The 13,944-nt window shown below is 37.3% G+C and overlaps 2 protein-coding genes across 3 annotated transcripts in view; one reads left to right on the plus strand and one right to left on the minus strand.

The window, feature by feature from the left end:
* LOC127448903 (endoplasmic reticulum-Golgi intermediate compartment protein 3) overlaps positions 1 to 13,555 on the plus strand; it is a 14,545-nt gene extending 990 nt beyond the window's left edge. Inside the window, exons 4-14 of one of the 2 annotated variants that reach the window (XM_051711842.1) lie at positions 88 to 207; positions 2,330 to 2,423; positions 3,013 to 3,178; positions 3,338 to 3,395; positions 5,314 to 5,328; positions 5,721 to 5,752; positions 5,844 to 5,940; positions 11,040 to 11,104; positions 11,426 to 11,562; positions 11,774 to 11,829; positions 12,639 to 13,555. In XM_051711842.1, the coding sequence (XP_051567802.1) occupies positions 88 to 207; positions 2,330 to 2,423; positions 3,013 to 3,178; positions 3,338 to 3,395; positions 5,314 to 5,328; positions 5,721 to 5,752; positions 5,844 to 5,940; positions 11,040 to 11,104; positions 11,426 to 11,562; positions 11,774 to 11,829; positions 12,639 to 12,718 (920 nt within the window). In that variant the 3' untranslated portion in view covers positions 12,719 to 13,555. The remainder of the gene's footprint in view (positions 1 to 87; positions 208 to 2,329; positions 2,424 to 3,012; positions 3,179 to 3,337; positions 3,396 to 5,313; positions 5,329 to 5,720; positions 5,753 to 5,843; positions 5,941 to 11,039; positions 11,105 to 11,425; positions 11,563 to 11,773; positions 11,830 to 12,638) is intronic. The other variant, XM_051711843.1, reaches the window with a different exon arrangement.
* On the minus strand, positions 7,137 to 10,490 carry LOC127448919 (reactive oxygen species modulator 1-like). Its single transcript, XM_051711867.1, has 3 exons — positions 10,335 to 10,490; positions 7,862 to 7,995; positions 7,137 to 7,363 (listed from the first exon to the last, which is right to left on the minus strand). The coding sequence occupies exons 2-3, from the start codon at positions 7,993 to 7,995 to the stop codon at positions 7,255 to 7,257; spliced, it is 243 nt and encodes an 80-aa protein (XP_051567827.1). The 5' UTR covers positions 10,335 to 10,490; the 3' UTR covers positions 7,137 to 7,254.
* Positions 13,556 to 13,944: the final 389 nt, after the last annotated feature.

A 13,944-nucleotide genomic window follows, 5' to 3' on the forward strand; every position in this document is an offset into this window, starting at 1 on the left:
TTATGTTCTGCGTGCAGCTAAATTAAGTGTTTATTTACAGTCCGAGAATTGTGTGTTATTTGACCGTTGGTGATTTTGGTCTTTTAGATCTGAGTATTGATGCCATGGATGTAGCAGGTGAACAGCAGCTAGATGTGGAGCATAATTTGTTTAAACTGAGACTCGATAAAGAGGGCCAACCGGTAGCAACAGAGGCCGAACAACATGGTCAGTATCATCATATCAAGTGTTTGATGAAACCTAGGGCTGTTACTATTATGAAATTTGGCTGACGATTAATTGTCAAACAAAAAATTGCAATTAGGACAATTAATTGTCCCTTTTAGGGCTCTCACAATTAATTGTCATATTTCGTATTTAACTTCAAATATATAAATGAAATAATAAAATAGGGAATGATTTCATTTTAAGGCTTTAAAAACTTATGAATGACATGAAAAATAATGTTTTGAATATTTCTAAATACTTAAAATATTTCTCATTTTGGTCAACTTTAGTTTTGGTAGATTTGACATTTACACTGTTGTTTTTGGAACTCCTGTATTTTATTTTATATATATATTTTATATTGTATTATGCAATAGTAAGATATTTCTGTCCTAATTTCTTCACTTTTACACATTGCTTTAATGGTCTTTGATTAAACCCATGAGCCCTTATTTCTCTTAAAGCAAAACCTTCCGTTTCATCATTTTATTACTCCACTGAAATATAGTAAGCATGCATCTCCTTCTTTGTGTCACTGCGTGTATGAACACACTATGAGCAGAAACATTTGCCATTACAAGATCGTTTAAAGTGAAGCCTGAGTGTTTTGCATTCACTATCAAAGTTTATATCTGTTTGTTTATATTTTCACGAGTGTGGCGCGAGCCTCTGCTGACGGCGCGTGCATCAGAGGGCTTGAGAAGTGCTTTGCGTGCTCTTCCGGTGTTGATGACATTTAGCCTATTTATTTGCTTAAAATTCCCTTATTTGGGCATTAAAATGTGGTTGGAATTTGAAGTGCACATATTACCGTGCACTATCAAACGATTATTATTTATTTATTCTTTTCTCCCCAATTTGGAATGCCCAATTCCCAATGCGCTCTAAATCCTCGTGGTGGTGTAGTGACTCGCCTCAATCTTGGTGGTGGAGGACGAATCTCAGTTGCCTCCACGTCTGAGACCATCAATCCACGCATCTTATCACGTGGCTTGTTGAGTGCGTTACCGTGGAGACATAGGGCGTGTGGAGGCTTCATGCTATTCTCCGCGGCATCCAGGCACAATTCACCACGCGCCCCACCGAGAGCGAGAACCACATTATAGCAACCATGAGGAGGTTACCCCATGTGACTCTGCCCTCCCTAGCAACCGGGCCAATTTGGTTGCTTAGGAGACATGGCTGGAGTCACTCAGCACGCCCTGGATTCAAACTCGTAACTCCAGGGGTGGTAGTCAGCATCTTTACTCGCTGAGCTACCCAGGCCCCCGTGTGATCAGACGATTATTTAATAATCCGGCAGGCCTTATCAAACCAATGATTGTCTTATTAGTGGCATTAGTGTCCATTTGATGTATTTAGCAGATAAACAAATCGTCATTCTTGAAAGATGCTGAAAAAGTAAATATAAAAAACTTCAAATGAATTGTTTCATGCCTTATAGACCCACAAAAAAGTACACCTATTTAGTTACCAAACACTTGCATTTTGTCATTAAAGGGATAGTTCACCCAAAAATGAAAATTCTCTCATCATTTACTCACCTTCATGCCATCCCAGATGTGTATGACTTTCTTTCTTCTGCAGAACACAAATAAAGATTTTTAGAAGAATATCTCAGCTCTGTAGGTTCATATAATGCAAGTGAATGGTAACCAACACTTTGGAACTCCAAAAAAAAAAAAAACACATAAAGGCAGCATAAAAGTAATCCATAAGACTCCAGGGGTTTAATCCATGTCTTCTGAAGCCATCCAGTCAGTTTTGGGTAAGAACAGACCAAAACCTACAGAGTTGAGATATTCTTCTAAAAATCTTTGTGTTCTGCAGAAGAAAGAAAGTCATACACATCTGGAATGGCATGAGAGTAAATGATGAGAGAATTTTCATTTTTAGGTGAACTATTCCTTTTAATACAGGAAATATGTCATTCAAACCTAGAATACCAGAATAATACATACAGTGATTATGGTTAGCACAGTTCTCGTAATTAAGTAACTCGCTTATGAATCAGTTTGCCTCCTTATGTTCCTTCACACCCAATATATCATTCATTTATACTTGCTGTATATTGGCTTTACCAGTATTCCTAACTTTGTCCATGCCATTGCTTTCGTTGCAGTTTTAGGCAAAGATGAGGAAGGGGTTTTTGACCCCAGTATGCTGGATCCTGACCGCTGTGAGAGCTGTTATGGTGCTGAAACTGACGATTTAAAGTGAGTTTGTTCCTCTGTCTGACAATACACTAACTAAAACAGAGCAGTTGAGGTATTCCAAACCAAACAGAACAGGTCTGTCTACTGGCATGAACAGGTTCTAAAGGACTTACTACAGGCTAAGGTTGAGAACTATGTAGTTAACAAACACTGACACCTAACAAACACTTGAATAGTGACGATAGCAGCTCAAATTCATAATTGCCGGGCTAATTAAAAAGACTCTGTAGCGGGGCCTCCACACGCGTTATGTCTCCGTGGCAATGCGCTCAACAAGCCACGTGATAAGACGCGCGGATTGACAGTCTCAGATGCGGAGGCAACTGGGATTCGTCCTCCGCCACCCAGAGTGAGGCGAATCACTACGCGACGACAAGGACTTAAAAGCACATTGGGAATTCCAAATTGGGAGAAAAAAAAAAACTCTGTAGCTAGTAGTAGAAAATTCCTCCATGGCATATGACTGTTATTTACAACTGCTTTAAGTCTCTTTAAGAGAATTTGCCAACTTGAAATTCTTTACAATTTATTCATCCCTTTTAGCCATGATTCTGGCTGATCAAGACACTTATTTATTGGTTGTCTGCAGGTGTTGTAATACCTGTGATGATGTGCGGGAGGCATATCGGCGGCGTGGCTGGGCGTTCAAGACTCCTGACACCATTGAGCAGTGTAAGAGAGAGGGCTTTAGCCAGAAGATGCAGGAGCAGAAGAATGAGGGATGTCAGGTTTATGGCTTTTTGGAGGTCAATAAGGTAACACATGCATGCAAATCCTTTGAACTTCCATCAAGTAATTGATTTCTGAATCTGTTCTGTTTTTGTCAGTTACTTATAGTTCAATTCAAGTTAATGTATCAAGTTGGTCTATCAAGATGGGAATAAGCCAAACCGAATTCCCTTTACTTTCTACAGGTGGCAGGAAATTTCCATTTTGCCCCCGGCAAGAGTTTTCAGCAGTCTCATGTACATGGTAAAAACTCAAGTTTGTGCAGCACGACACAGCTCAAAGCTCTCTGGTCTGAAGCAAAGGCATGTTGCTTACTAGTTTTAGTACATTTGCCTACTTGAAGACAAAACCTTGTGTGTTTTGTTACAAACATTTCCTCAAATTAAAAAAAGGTGTGCAGATATTCATCAGACCAGATAGCTTGCTTCTCTTTGCATATAGCCAGCAACTCGTAAAGGGGTGCATAGCGACATGTTTGGTGCATCGCATACATCATAAGATCTGCATTTGTATTTCCTTCAAAAATACACAATGCATGTCTTTTCATTTGCTTTTTTAACTGTCTTTTCTGAAACTGTTTATCATCCTATATACCTGATATCTACAGGTTTAGCCATCATAAAATCTTTATATTAAGCTTTATATTAACTCTTAAAAGCATGGTCATTTTCCTAAACACTCTTACATATTTGGGTCTTTAGAGACCCGGTGCCTGTATCTTTCAAAAATGCATGTACAAAATGCCCAGATAGGGTCAAATGTAAAAAATATTTTCAAGACAATTAGAAAACATAATATATTTTGATGTTTTACTTTTCATAAATTAAAGAATAGGATTCATTATTTTCACACTGAAATTTCATGATGCAGCTGGCTGTCAAACACATTGAGCTACATATAACACATAATCTACACATGTGTAATTTATGTGTAGCTTATGTATGTCTTATGTGTATTTTCACAGGCACTTTAGTCTAAACAGATGCACAACTTACATTATTTCAGCAGTACACCCAAAAGACAATAGTCATATCATACTGTTCATGTGTTGTACTTGCTATAAGTTTATTTCGATGTTGTTTCTTCATCAGATAGCAATGTCAAATGTAAATCAAGTTAATCGCTGAAACAACAATGCCACCTTGAGTAAGAAATTGCATGGATTATGTATGTGTATACGCATATAAAATACTGATAATTCACCACTGTTGATAATTAATTGTTGCACAGACAATCAACGTGATCTAGTATTTATTTGTATGAATGTAGTTCTCTTATAAGACACAAAGAAATAGATATCCTGTGATAGTAAATTTAAATAGATATGAGATAATTATAAAAAAATATAATTTATGGAAATGCAAAAAAAAAAAAACGATACTCTTGCATACCTCAGGTCTCTCGAGACCCTATACACCTTTGGTACTTAAACCATTATAAATGTATTTTATATTATTGCAATTTTGCCTTTTTTTGTGGTACACTATTTATAAGAGATTGAGGAATACTAAAGAGGTGTGGGCACAACTCCAAAAAATGGATGAGGTACAGGGGTGAAATGAGGTCCCAGGTCTCTAAAGACCCGTGGTATGTGTTTAATTTAGTGCATTAGATTTCTAGGGTGATGAACAGTCTGAACTTTGCTTATTCTGTCTTTGTATGCAAGTATGATTTTACGATCTTATTGATTTTTCAGTGCTGTCATTACATTGCAGTTGCATGGTCTCAGATCATTGATGCTGTAAATCAGTCTGTTTCATTAATGAAATTAATGTTTTTTGGGAAGTCTGGGTTTTTACCATGGGACAAAAGGGTTTCCTTTCCCACTAAAGCTCACAATCTTTCCAAGTAACAAGGTACAGAACTAACAACGGTTATGCATATTAAGCTATTCTTCCTATGGCTGATATGCACATCCAATACTTTATAAATACAGAATGTCAAAAGGCCCTGGATTTATCTGCCAAACAAGCATTTCTATGGCCCTGCTACAGAAGAAAAGAGATGTGTCTTGTGGCAGAAGACAATTTGGTTGGCCATTAAAGTTTTTCTCTAGTTTTGAAATGAACTTAAAGGGCCAGGGTTCACAAAATTTGCTCTTGAAATCTGTGCTTTCCAAAAACAAAACCCATTTTTTGATTGTTTTCTCTTGTTTCTGCAGTGCATGCTGTGGAAAGTAAGTTGACTTTTTATATTTTTTTATAATCTTTATTTCCCCAAGCCACAAGTCTTTCATTCAGTCTTTAAATAAAATTAAAAAAAAGAACAAGTTAGAATTTACCTTGTTACTACATCAGAATATTGGCAACTCTGCTTTTCTCTGCACATATTTTGTTATTTAGAATGTACCATTTTAAATGTCTAATTTGTGATTTGACATTGCAGTGGCTTCTTAAGTGTAAACTTTTCATGATTCTCGTCAGCAATTGCATCTGTGTCCACTTAACGTATTACGCTTTGCCTGAAAATAATCTGAATTTGTAGGCTAATCAGATTAACTGAGATGCATTGACAAATTGTGCAATTTTGTTATTAATGTTGTTCAATTATCCATTTCTTTAATTCCAGTTCATGATCTGCAGAGTTTTGGACTTGACAATGTAAGTCGTTTTTCTGTTTCAAACCTTTAACCAAAATTTCTTTAGTATTATCAACATTAAACCTAACTGAATTTGCTTGGTATGACTATAGATCAACATGACACATTTCATCAAACATCTTTCATTTGGAAAAGATTATCCTGGAATCGTGAACCCTTTAGATGGTACTAACGTAGCAGCACCTCAAGGTAAGTGAATGCCATTTTTTTTTTTTTTTTTTTTATACTTGAACTAAAATCCATTTCATTTTTGGACTACAAAGTCTAGAAAGGCTGTGAACTCTAGTGCTTGTGCTGCATAGTGTTGTCCGGAATGATCCTGACAAGCATGGCTGTCAAATTAAAATTCGAAAATTCGTTGAATTAAAGATAAAAATGTTCATTCGTATGCTAAAATGAGCTTTTGAATTTTGGATATGTGCCAAGCACTGACGATGACTTACATTCTTAGGCTAAAACAGGTGCAGTGCAATGAAAAAAATCAGAACGTAGGTGTCTTGAGACGCATTTTAAAGGTTGAATTTCCTTTTAAATTGACACAGCATCTAAAAAAGGCATCGTTACTGCTTGACACGCTGAAACAAACCGCAAGACACGACATCTGTTGAAGACGTCCATCTAGCGCAGGCTTGCATGGAAAAAGATGGATGTGTTCGGAGTGAACAGCCCCCAGAGGTGGAGATGTTTGGCAGTTGTGTCTTGACTATGCCTTGCTGTCTTATCAGTGTCTGGCTGTATAAGCACTAGGTATGTACATACAACTGTATTTAATGAAAAACACTGTGGTATCGCCGGTATTATAAAGCAGTCCGTGGTAGTACTTTGGCACTGTATATGCTACTGTGCAACACTAAGTTAACAAACATCTATTGAAGCATTTGAGCATATGAACTGGCTAAATTTTTGACTTTATAATTTTACGCAAATATGTTAACAGCCAGATATGTTCTTTGCAATAATCAGTCACTACAACATGATGCTGATTGGTTGCACCCTTTTGTGAATGTAGGCTACAATGTCTATTTAAAAAGATGTCTTGTAGATTTTTCCCCCTACCTGAAATGATGTCTTTAAAATTCTAATATAATTCCATTTTGGCAGTATTTCAGTGAAAAAATATGAATACAGTTTCCCAGCCCTGTTGACACTCCTACTGACAAGTACAAGATTTGAGCCCTCTTTCTCTCCTCTTTGTGGTGATTTCATAGTCAACCCTTACTAAACAGCAGAAAGGTCAGTGCTGAATGTCATCAGTGCCACCTATCTGATTTTAACCTAATCTAATGGAAGCCAATGAGAGGAGAGCTGTCCTTAAAATGTCATAAAAGACAGCTATAATTGTGAACTACTAAATCTGAGATCAAAATTTACTGGAAAATCTGCAGTGTTTTTAATCATTGTCTTTATTGACACCCGTGTCCTCGAATGTGGGTATGGTGACAAATGGATGAATCTAGAAATGCTTTAGTGTCCTATAACTTGACAGATGAAATCAGTGTGGTTTCAACATCGGATGCCCATCCCAATTGCCATGAAGGTTCCAAACGTGCCACCGCTTTGCATCATTGTCTTCCCAACTCCTCCCATCAGCTCTCGTCCCCTCATGCCAATCCTAGATGGAATAAACAACAGACAGAATTAATGCTTTTAACAAAAAAATCAATTTCAAAAAGTCATTTGATAAGCAATGGTGGTGGTCAGTCTCTGAGAAACTGAACATACAGGCCTTACTGAAAATGCACCGTAGTTTTTGCGTTTACTTGCATTTAACTGCAGTTTTAGTAGCAAGATCATGGTAATTTCAGGTGAATCCATGGTTTGCTCCTAATCACCAGGGTTGGATCAAAGTTTGTTTCATAGGAATCTGATACAATGGTATTTATAAAAATAGGATACAAATCTAGAAATTTCAACTGCTATAGTTGTAATAAAGACAATTCACTCACGCCCCAAAAAGATTTTGTACTATCTACATTTCCGGCAAAATACCATTAAAGTTTTACTATCCTACAAGCATGGTAGATTTGTGTGAGGGCAAGTATTATAGACTGGTTGGTATCAGCAATATATTTCATAACATAATGAAAAAGACAGCTGTTAATTTTCATACCTTAGACAGGAGAAGGTTCCAAACATGGCACCCGCTGCTATGCCCACTGCAAACCCCATCATGAAGCCCATCTTGACTCTGTCAAAACAGCTGGGCTGGGCAGCCTGTCCATATGACCCTACCGACACTGGCATCTGAAAAGAGAACAAATACAAGCTGCGTATTAAAACCTAGGGTGCGTTCCAAAAAGAAGACATACTTTACCATCCACTGTGAGAGATTTGGAGTGCTAAAAATTGTGGTGCTTAAGTCATTGGGAACTTGTCATTTTTGTTGGGAAATGATTGTTCTCCCTTCTATGTGCCCTACAAAGGCATCATTTATGCCATTTGGAATGGAGGGCTAGTGAGCTACTAACCTAGACAGTATTTTAGACATCATGAGCGCATATGGCATGTTTAGGTATCAGCAAGTTTGACATAGGCACAGGGTTTTTGTTTTTTGTTTTTTAAACATGCCCACGTTTTTGCCAATCACATTTCTCAGTACAGTACAAGTCTAGTGAACTGCGTACCTAAACAACACTGGGCACGTTCCGAGTCAGCTGAGTGCCCCTATGGTAGCCAAAAATGCTGTCTCTATAGGGAGCTCACTTGAAAGCATTTTTTGGGCTGCAGACACCTACAATGTCCAGATATGCTGTCTTGGAAGGCATCTTACTAGTTAGCAAATTTGGGGCAAAACCTAGTGAGCTGCCCACCCAAACAGTATTTTTTGAAATAATAGGCTCGTTTTGAGTCAGCTGAGCTACGACGCTGTTAAAATGCTGCTCATGCCCAAGATGTGCAAGTACGCTGTCTAGGTACAGTGCTGTGAATGTATTTGCCCCATCCTGATTTCTTCTGTTTTTGTGCATATCATACTAAATTGTTTCAAAAATTCAAACAAAATCTAACATAAAACAAAGGCAATCTGAGTAAACACAAAATACAGTTTTAAAATGAAAATGTTATCCAATACCAACTCTGCCTGTGTGAAAAAGTTTTGCCCCCTTAGTTACTAAATCCCCAAATCTATTAAACTGCATTCATAATGGGGTTCAGCTGGACTAGACACACCCAGGCCTGATTACTGATTACTGTAAATAGAACTTTCTTAGCAGCATGAAGTTGGCTAAAAGGTCTCACCCAGAGACCAGAAATGATGAGGAAAAAGATGATAGAAATACATCAGTCTGGGAAGGGTTACAAAGCTATTTCAAAGGTTCTGGGACTCTGAAGAGCCACACTGAGAGCCATTATCTCCAAATGGAGAAAACTTGGTACAGTAGTGAACCTTCCCAGAAGTGGCTGATCTTCCAAAAGCACTGTGATGACTCATCCAGGAAGTCACAAAAAAGCCAAGGACAACATCCAAGTAACTGCAGGCCTCTCTCGCATCAATAAATGTCACTGTTCATGACTCCACTGTCAGAAAGACACTGGGCAAAAATGGCATCCATGGAAGAGTGGTGAGGCAAAAACCTCTGCTAACCCAGAAGAACATTAAGGCTCATCTGAATTTTGCCAAAACACACCTTGATGATCCTCAATGCTTTTGGGAGAATGTTCTGTGGACGGAGTCGAAAGTGGAACTGTTTGGAAGACGGGTCCCGTTACATCTGGTGTAAATTAAACACAGAATTCCACAAAAAGAACATCATACCTACGGTCAAGCATGATGGTGGTAGTGTGATGTGTGGGGATGCTTTGCTGCTTCAGGGCCAGGGTGACTTGCAATAATTGAGGGAACCATGAATTCTGCTCTCTACCTGAAAATCCTAAAGGAGAACGTCTGATCATCCGTCCTTGAGTTGAAGCTCAAGCGCAACTGGATTATGCAGCAAGACAATGATCCAAAGCATAGGAGAAAGTCCACCTTTGAATGGCTCAAAAGAAGCAAAATCAAAGTTTTGGAGTGGCCTAGTCAAAGTCCTGACTTGAACCCTATTGAGAAGCTGTGGCAGGATCTTATGCAGGCAGTTCATTCTCGAAAACCCTCCAATGTGGCTGAACTAAAGCAGTTCTGCAAAGAAGTGTGAGACAAAATTCCACCACAGCGTTGTGAAAGACTGATCTCCAGTTATTGGAAGCGTTTGGTTGCAGTCGTTGCTGCTAAAGGTACCACAACCAGCTATTAAGTTTTAGGGGGCAATTAGTTTTTCACATGGGTGATATTGGTATTCGATGACTTTTTTGCTTATATATATATATATATATATATATATATATATATATTTGAAAACTGTGTTGTGTGTTTACTCAGATTGCCTTTGTTTTATGTTATATCTCGCTTTAAGATCTAAAGTAATTTAGCAATGAAAAATACACAAAAATAGAAGAAATAAGGAAAATCTGCAAATACTTTTACACAGCAGAATGTATTCCACGTGAATCGTTTTATCTAGTTCATGTTATCAAGGTCTGGCCTTGAACAAACTGTAGAACACGTACAGCATGCGCACCGTAAATATATGTGAATATAGACCGCTTACCTTGCTCAAATCGCTATATGAGTGCCTCGATTAGTTGGTCTTCTGATGTAGTTGTTAAACGTTTGCTGTAGGACTGTTTCACAAAGACGCCATTACTTGAGAGGAAGTGGTGTCAAAGTACAAGCAGAGAATATTGGGGCTCTTGAGCGCTACAGCGCCGTTTAGCGGTATAGCCAATAATGTGTTTTCACATCCTAGCGGTTCATAGAAGAACTGCAGGAGATTTGAGATTGTGATAGAAATGCCAATGCCACATTACTCATATATAAAAATGTTTTAAATGTGTACCATGTGAAACAACTCATGTGTAACGTTTTACTCTGATCTTATATACAAACATTATTTCTATTACTTTACAACTGTGATAATATTAGATAAAAATATCACGGTACGTTGATATACAGTATTACATGGCATTAAATGATTGTTAGTGCAGGGGCTAAATAAATGTAAGTAGTTTAAATAACTTAGAATATAAGGATTCAGCTGACAGAAAAATTTGGGACCCTCAAGGGTGTAGATTTGGCTTGAATATTTGGGGGGGGGGGGAGGGGTGCAGCGTGAAGCATCTACATGTTTCCATTGATCATGGTATAAATATTGTACTTGCTTGTTTTGATTGGGGGGGAGGTACCTCCCCCCCTGGAAACTGCGCCCCTGGGTACCCTTATTTTATATTGACCTGTCTCGTTTCACTCTTTACAGCATCAATGATGTACCAGTATTTCGTCAAAATTGTGCCAACAATATACATTAAAGGAGATGGAGAGGTAAGTGTGCTGAGCTTGTGGTGTTTTGGAAAATGGTAAACTCTAAGAAAAATTAAGCATGGTAACAAAACTGGTAACTTCGTAATAGCCTCCAATGACATCCACAAAATAAATAATTGGAGAGAAAAAAAAATGACAGATTTTGGCAGAAACTATGGTTACCATGGTAAGCGTTTTGTAAACTATACACACTTAGTTATTTTTTATTTATGTATTTATTTGATTATTTTGAGACATGTGGATTAGGTGGGAGATGTTTCATTGGGATGCTAATACAGAAAATATTTCACACTTCTGTTGAAACCATGTGTTTTTCTTTAGGTGGTTAAAACAAACCAGTTTTCAGTAACAAGACATGAAAAAGTAGCCAATGGGCTGATTGGAGATCAGGGTTTGCCTGGCGTGTTTGTTCTTTATGAGCTGTCTCCAATGATGGTCAAATTCACAGAGAAGCAGAGGTAATGCTTATAAACCTGTTTATCTATTATTTGTATCATGTATATAATCCCTTAAAATCTCATTTTTTTAAATCTCATTGAATTTCTAAGTTTAAAATAAATCTATACATCTGGCTTTGAAGACCTAGTTACATGATGAATCGGAATGAATGGAATGATTTGAATGTTTGATCACGTAAGTAACACAGTTTTTATGTGCTTGCCTCCTCAGGTCTTTCACCCATTTCATAACAGGAGTGTGTGCTATTATAGGTGGTGTGTTTACAGGTGAGCTTCCATTCAGTGGTTTGTACTTGAGCGGTTTTCACAGAAATGTATTGTTTTTGCTGAATGAAAGAATGTAGATTTACTGCCTACTTTACACTAATGTTAGTCCCAAAGAGCAATTTAAAAAATATAGTTCACAGAAAAATGAAAATTCTGTCATCATTTACTCACCCTAATGTTGTTCTAAAGCCGTATGACTTTGTTTCATCTGTGAAACTTGAAAGAAAATATTATGAATGAATATCCCTGTCCATCTTTCCAATACATTGGCAGTTGTTAGGTACTTACTTTTAAAGCTTTAAACAGGACTTTTGGTCTTGTGATGCGTTGACCAAGGAACTCTTGTAGTGACTTGCATGCAGAGTCAGACTGCCACACGACTTAAAATACAGTGCATAAAAAATATTTATTTTCTGTTAATTTCACTGTGTTGATTTCGCTGTGTTGTGGCTTTTCTGTTGTACAGTGACTTAATTTAATTGTGTTGTGGCTTATTTCCATTGTGTTTTTATTTGCTTTGCTAATTTGGTTGCGTGGTGCACTTCTCAGCCACCGTACATAAGCCTTTAGAATAAAATGTTTTAAAAATCATGAGAAACATAAATTCAAGTTTGGCTCGTGTGTTTAATTATTGAAAATAATTTTGTAGACAAATAGAAATTGTGCCTACATCTTTTTCATAAAATTACACACTTTCAGTTTTTTAATGCCAGTTTTAAATGGCTATTTGTCTTGGCTGACCACTTGTGATCGAATCTCCTGATACGGATGTCACTCATCTCACCTCTGTTTCTCTTATGTTCCTTTAGTTGCTGGACTCATTGACTCCTTGATATACCACTCAGCAAGAGCCATACAGAAGAAAATCGAGCTGGGCAAAGCATCCTAGCAGCACACGAACCTATTCAGTGCATGACTGTGTATGGAAACCTCTGCGTGTTAAAGGAAAGATGCCACAATTAAAACCCCAGACTGTTTCCGTTTGTGGCCACAGAGGAGTGTCCATCAACACGGCCCTCTCGCAAAACAAGCACAGGAACCTGCAACTAAGACACTGGCCAACTATATTTTGGAGGATCGTATGGATTGTGAACTTTTTTTTTTTTTTTTTTTTTAAATGAGTGGTACATTTTGAGTATCAGTTGTATACCTCTGAAAATCAAAGCTTTCCTTTGAAAATGTTGGCCTTCAAATGTTTTTCACTCTAGTTGATTTGAATTATTTGTTGACTATAAGTCAGTCATTGGTTGATTTAAAATTGTAATCTCATTGGATCACGAACCAGTGTTTTCCTGCCTGTATTATACACCGTCTGCAGAGTTATGCAAACTAAACCAGCAGTTTTACATTCATTCAAACATGTACAGTTCATTTGATCGAATTTGCTTCTCAGTCCATGGCCAATAGAAATGAGGTTCCCTCTTTTAAACTAGAAAAAGACAAAAGGAACCCTTTTTTTTTATAGTCAAGCACACAATACAGAAACACAGAGGCTGCAGTGGGTATAGATGTTTTTGTAATTGCACCTTTAAATCTAAAGTCAGGGGCCGGGGCATGTATGAATGTGTGTGTGAGTATGAATGCAAGTGAGTGTTTGGGTATTAAGTATGAAAGTATTTTTGTAACGTGTCTTTGGCGGCTTATTTTGTGTGTGGGACAAATGTATTTATATTTTGATTGTGTGAAACTGTTTTTAAAATGAGAAATAAATGTAACACTGAACTTCGTTGGCTTCTTCATGTCTTTTGAATAAGCAAATGATTGAAACAAAATGTGAATTTCTGTACCAGAAAATGGAAGTAATGCCCTCAAAAACCACGCTCCTTTAAAATCATGTGTATCCGATTTTGTACATTTCTAAAACATTTTAAGTTTTTGATGTATTTGATCTTTTATTGCTCATTGATTTATGGAAACTTTCCTTAGAGAGATTATGAGAGGCAATGTTTGGAATAACATTTACTGCACTACTCATACAATTTCTGAGATGTATGCTGAATGCAGTATGTGAATTTTATTTTGTATGCATGAAATAGCCAGATGACCTACTGCATTTGCCACAATTTTTTAACTGATTTCCCATTTACAGTGTGATGAATGTATCGGAGGCAATAT

The sequence above is a fragment of the Myxocyprinus asiaticus genome, chromosome 12 (genome assembly GCF_019703515.2).
Source record: "Myxocyprinus asiaticus isolate MX2 ecotype Aquarium Trade chromosome 12, UBuf_Myxa_2, whole genome shotgun sequence".
Taxonomy (NCBI): Eukaryota; Metazoa; Chordata; class Actinopteri; order Cypriniformes; family Catostomidae; genus Myxocyprinus; species Myxocyprinus asiaticus.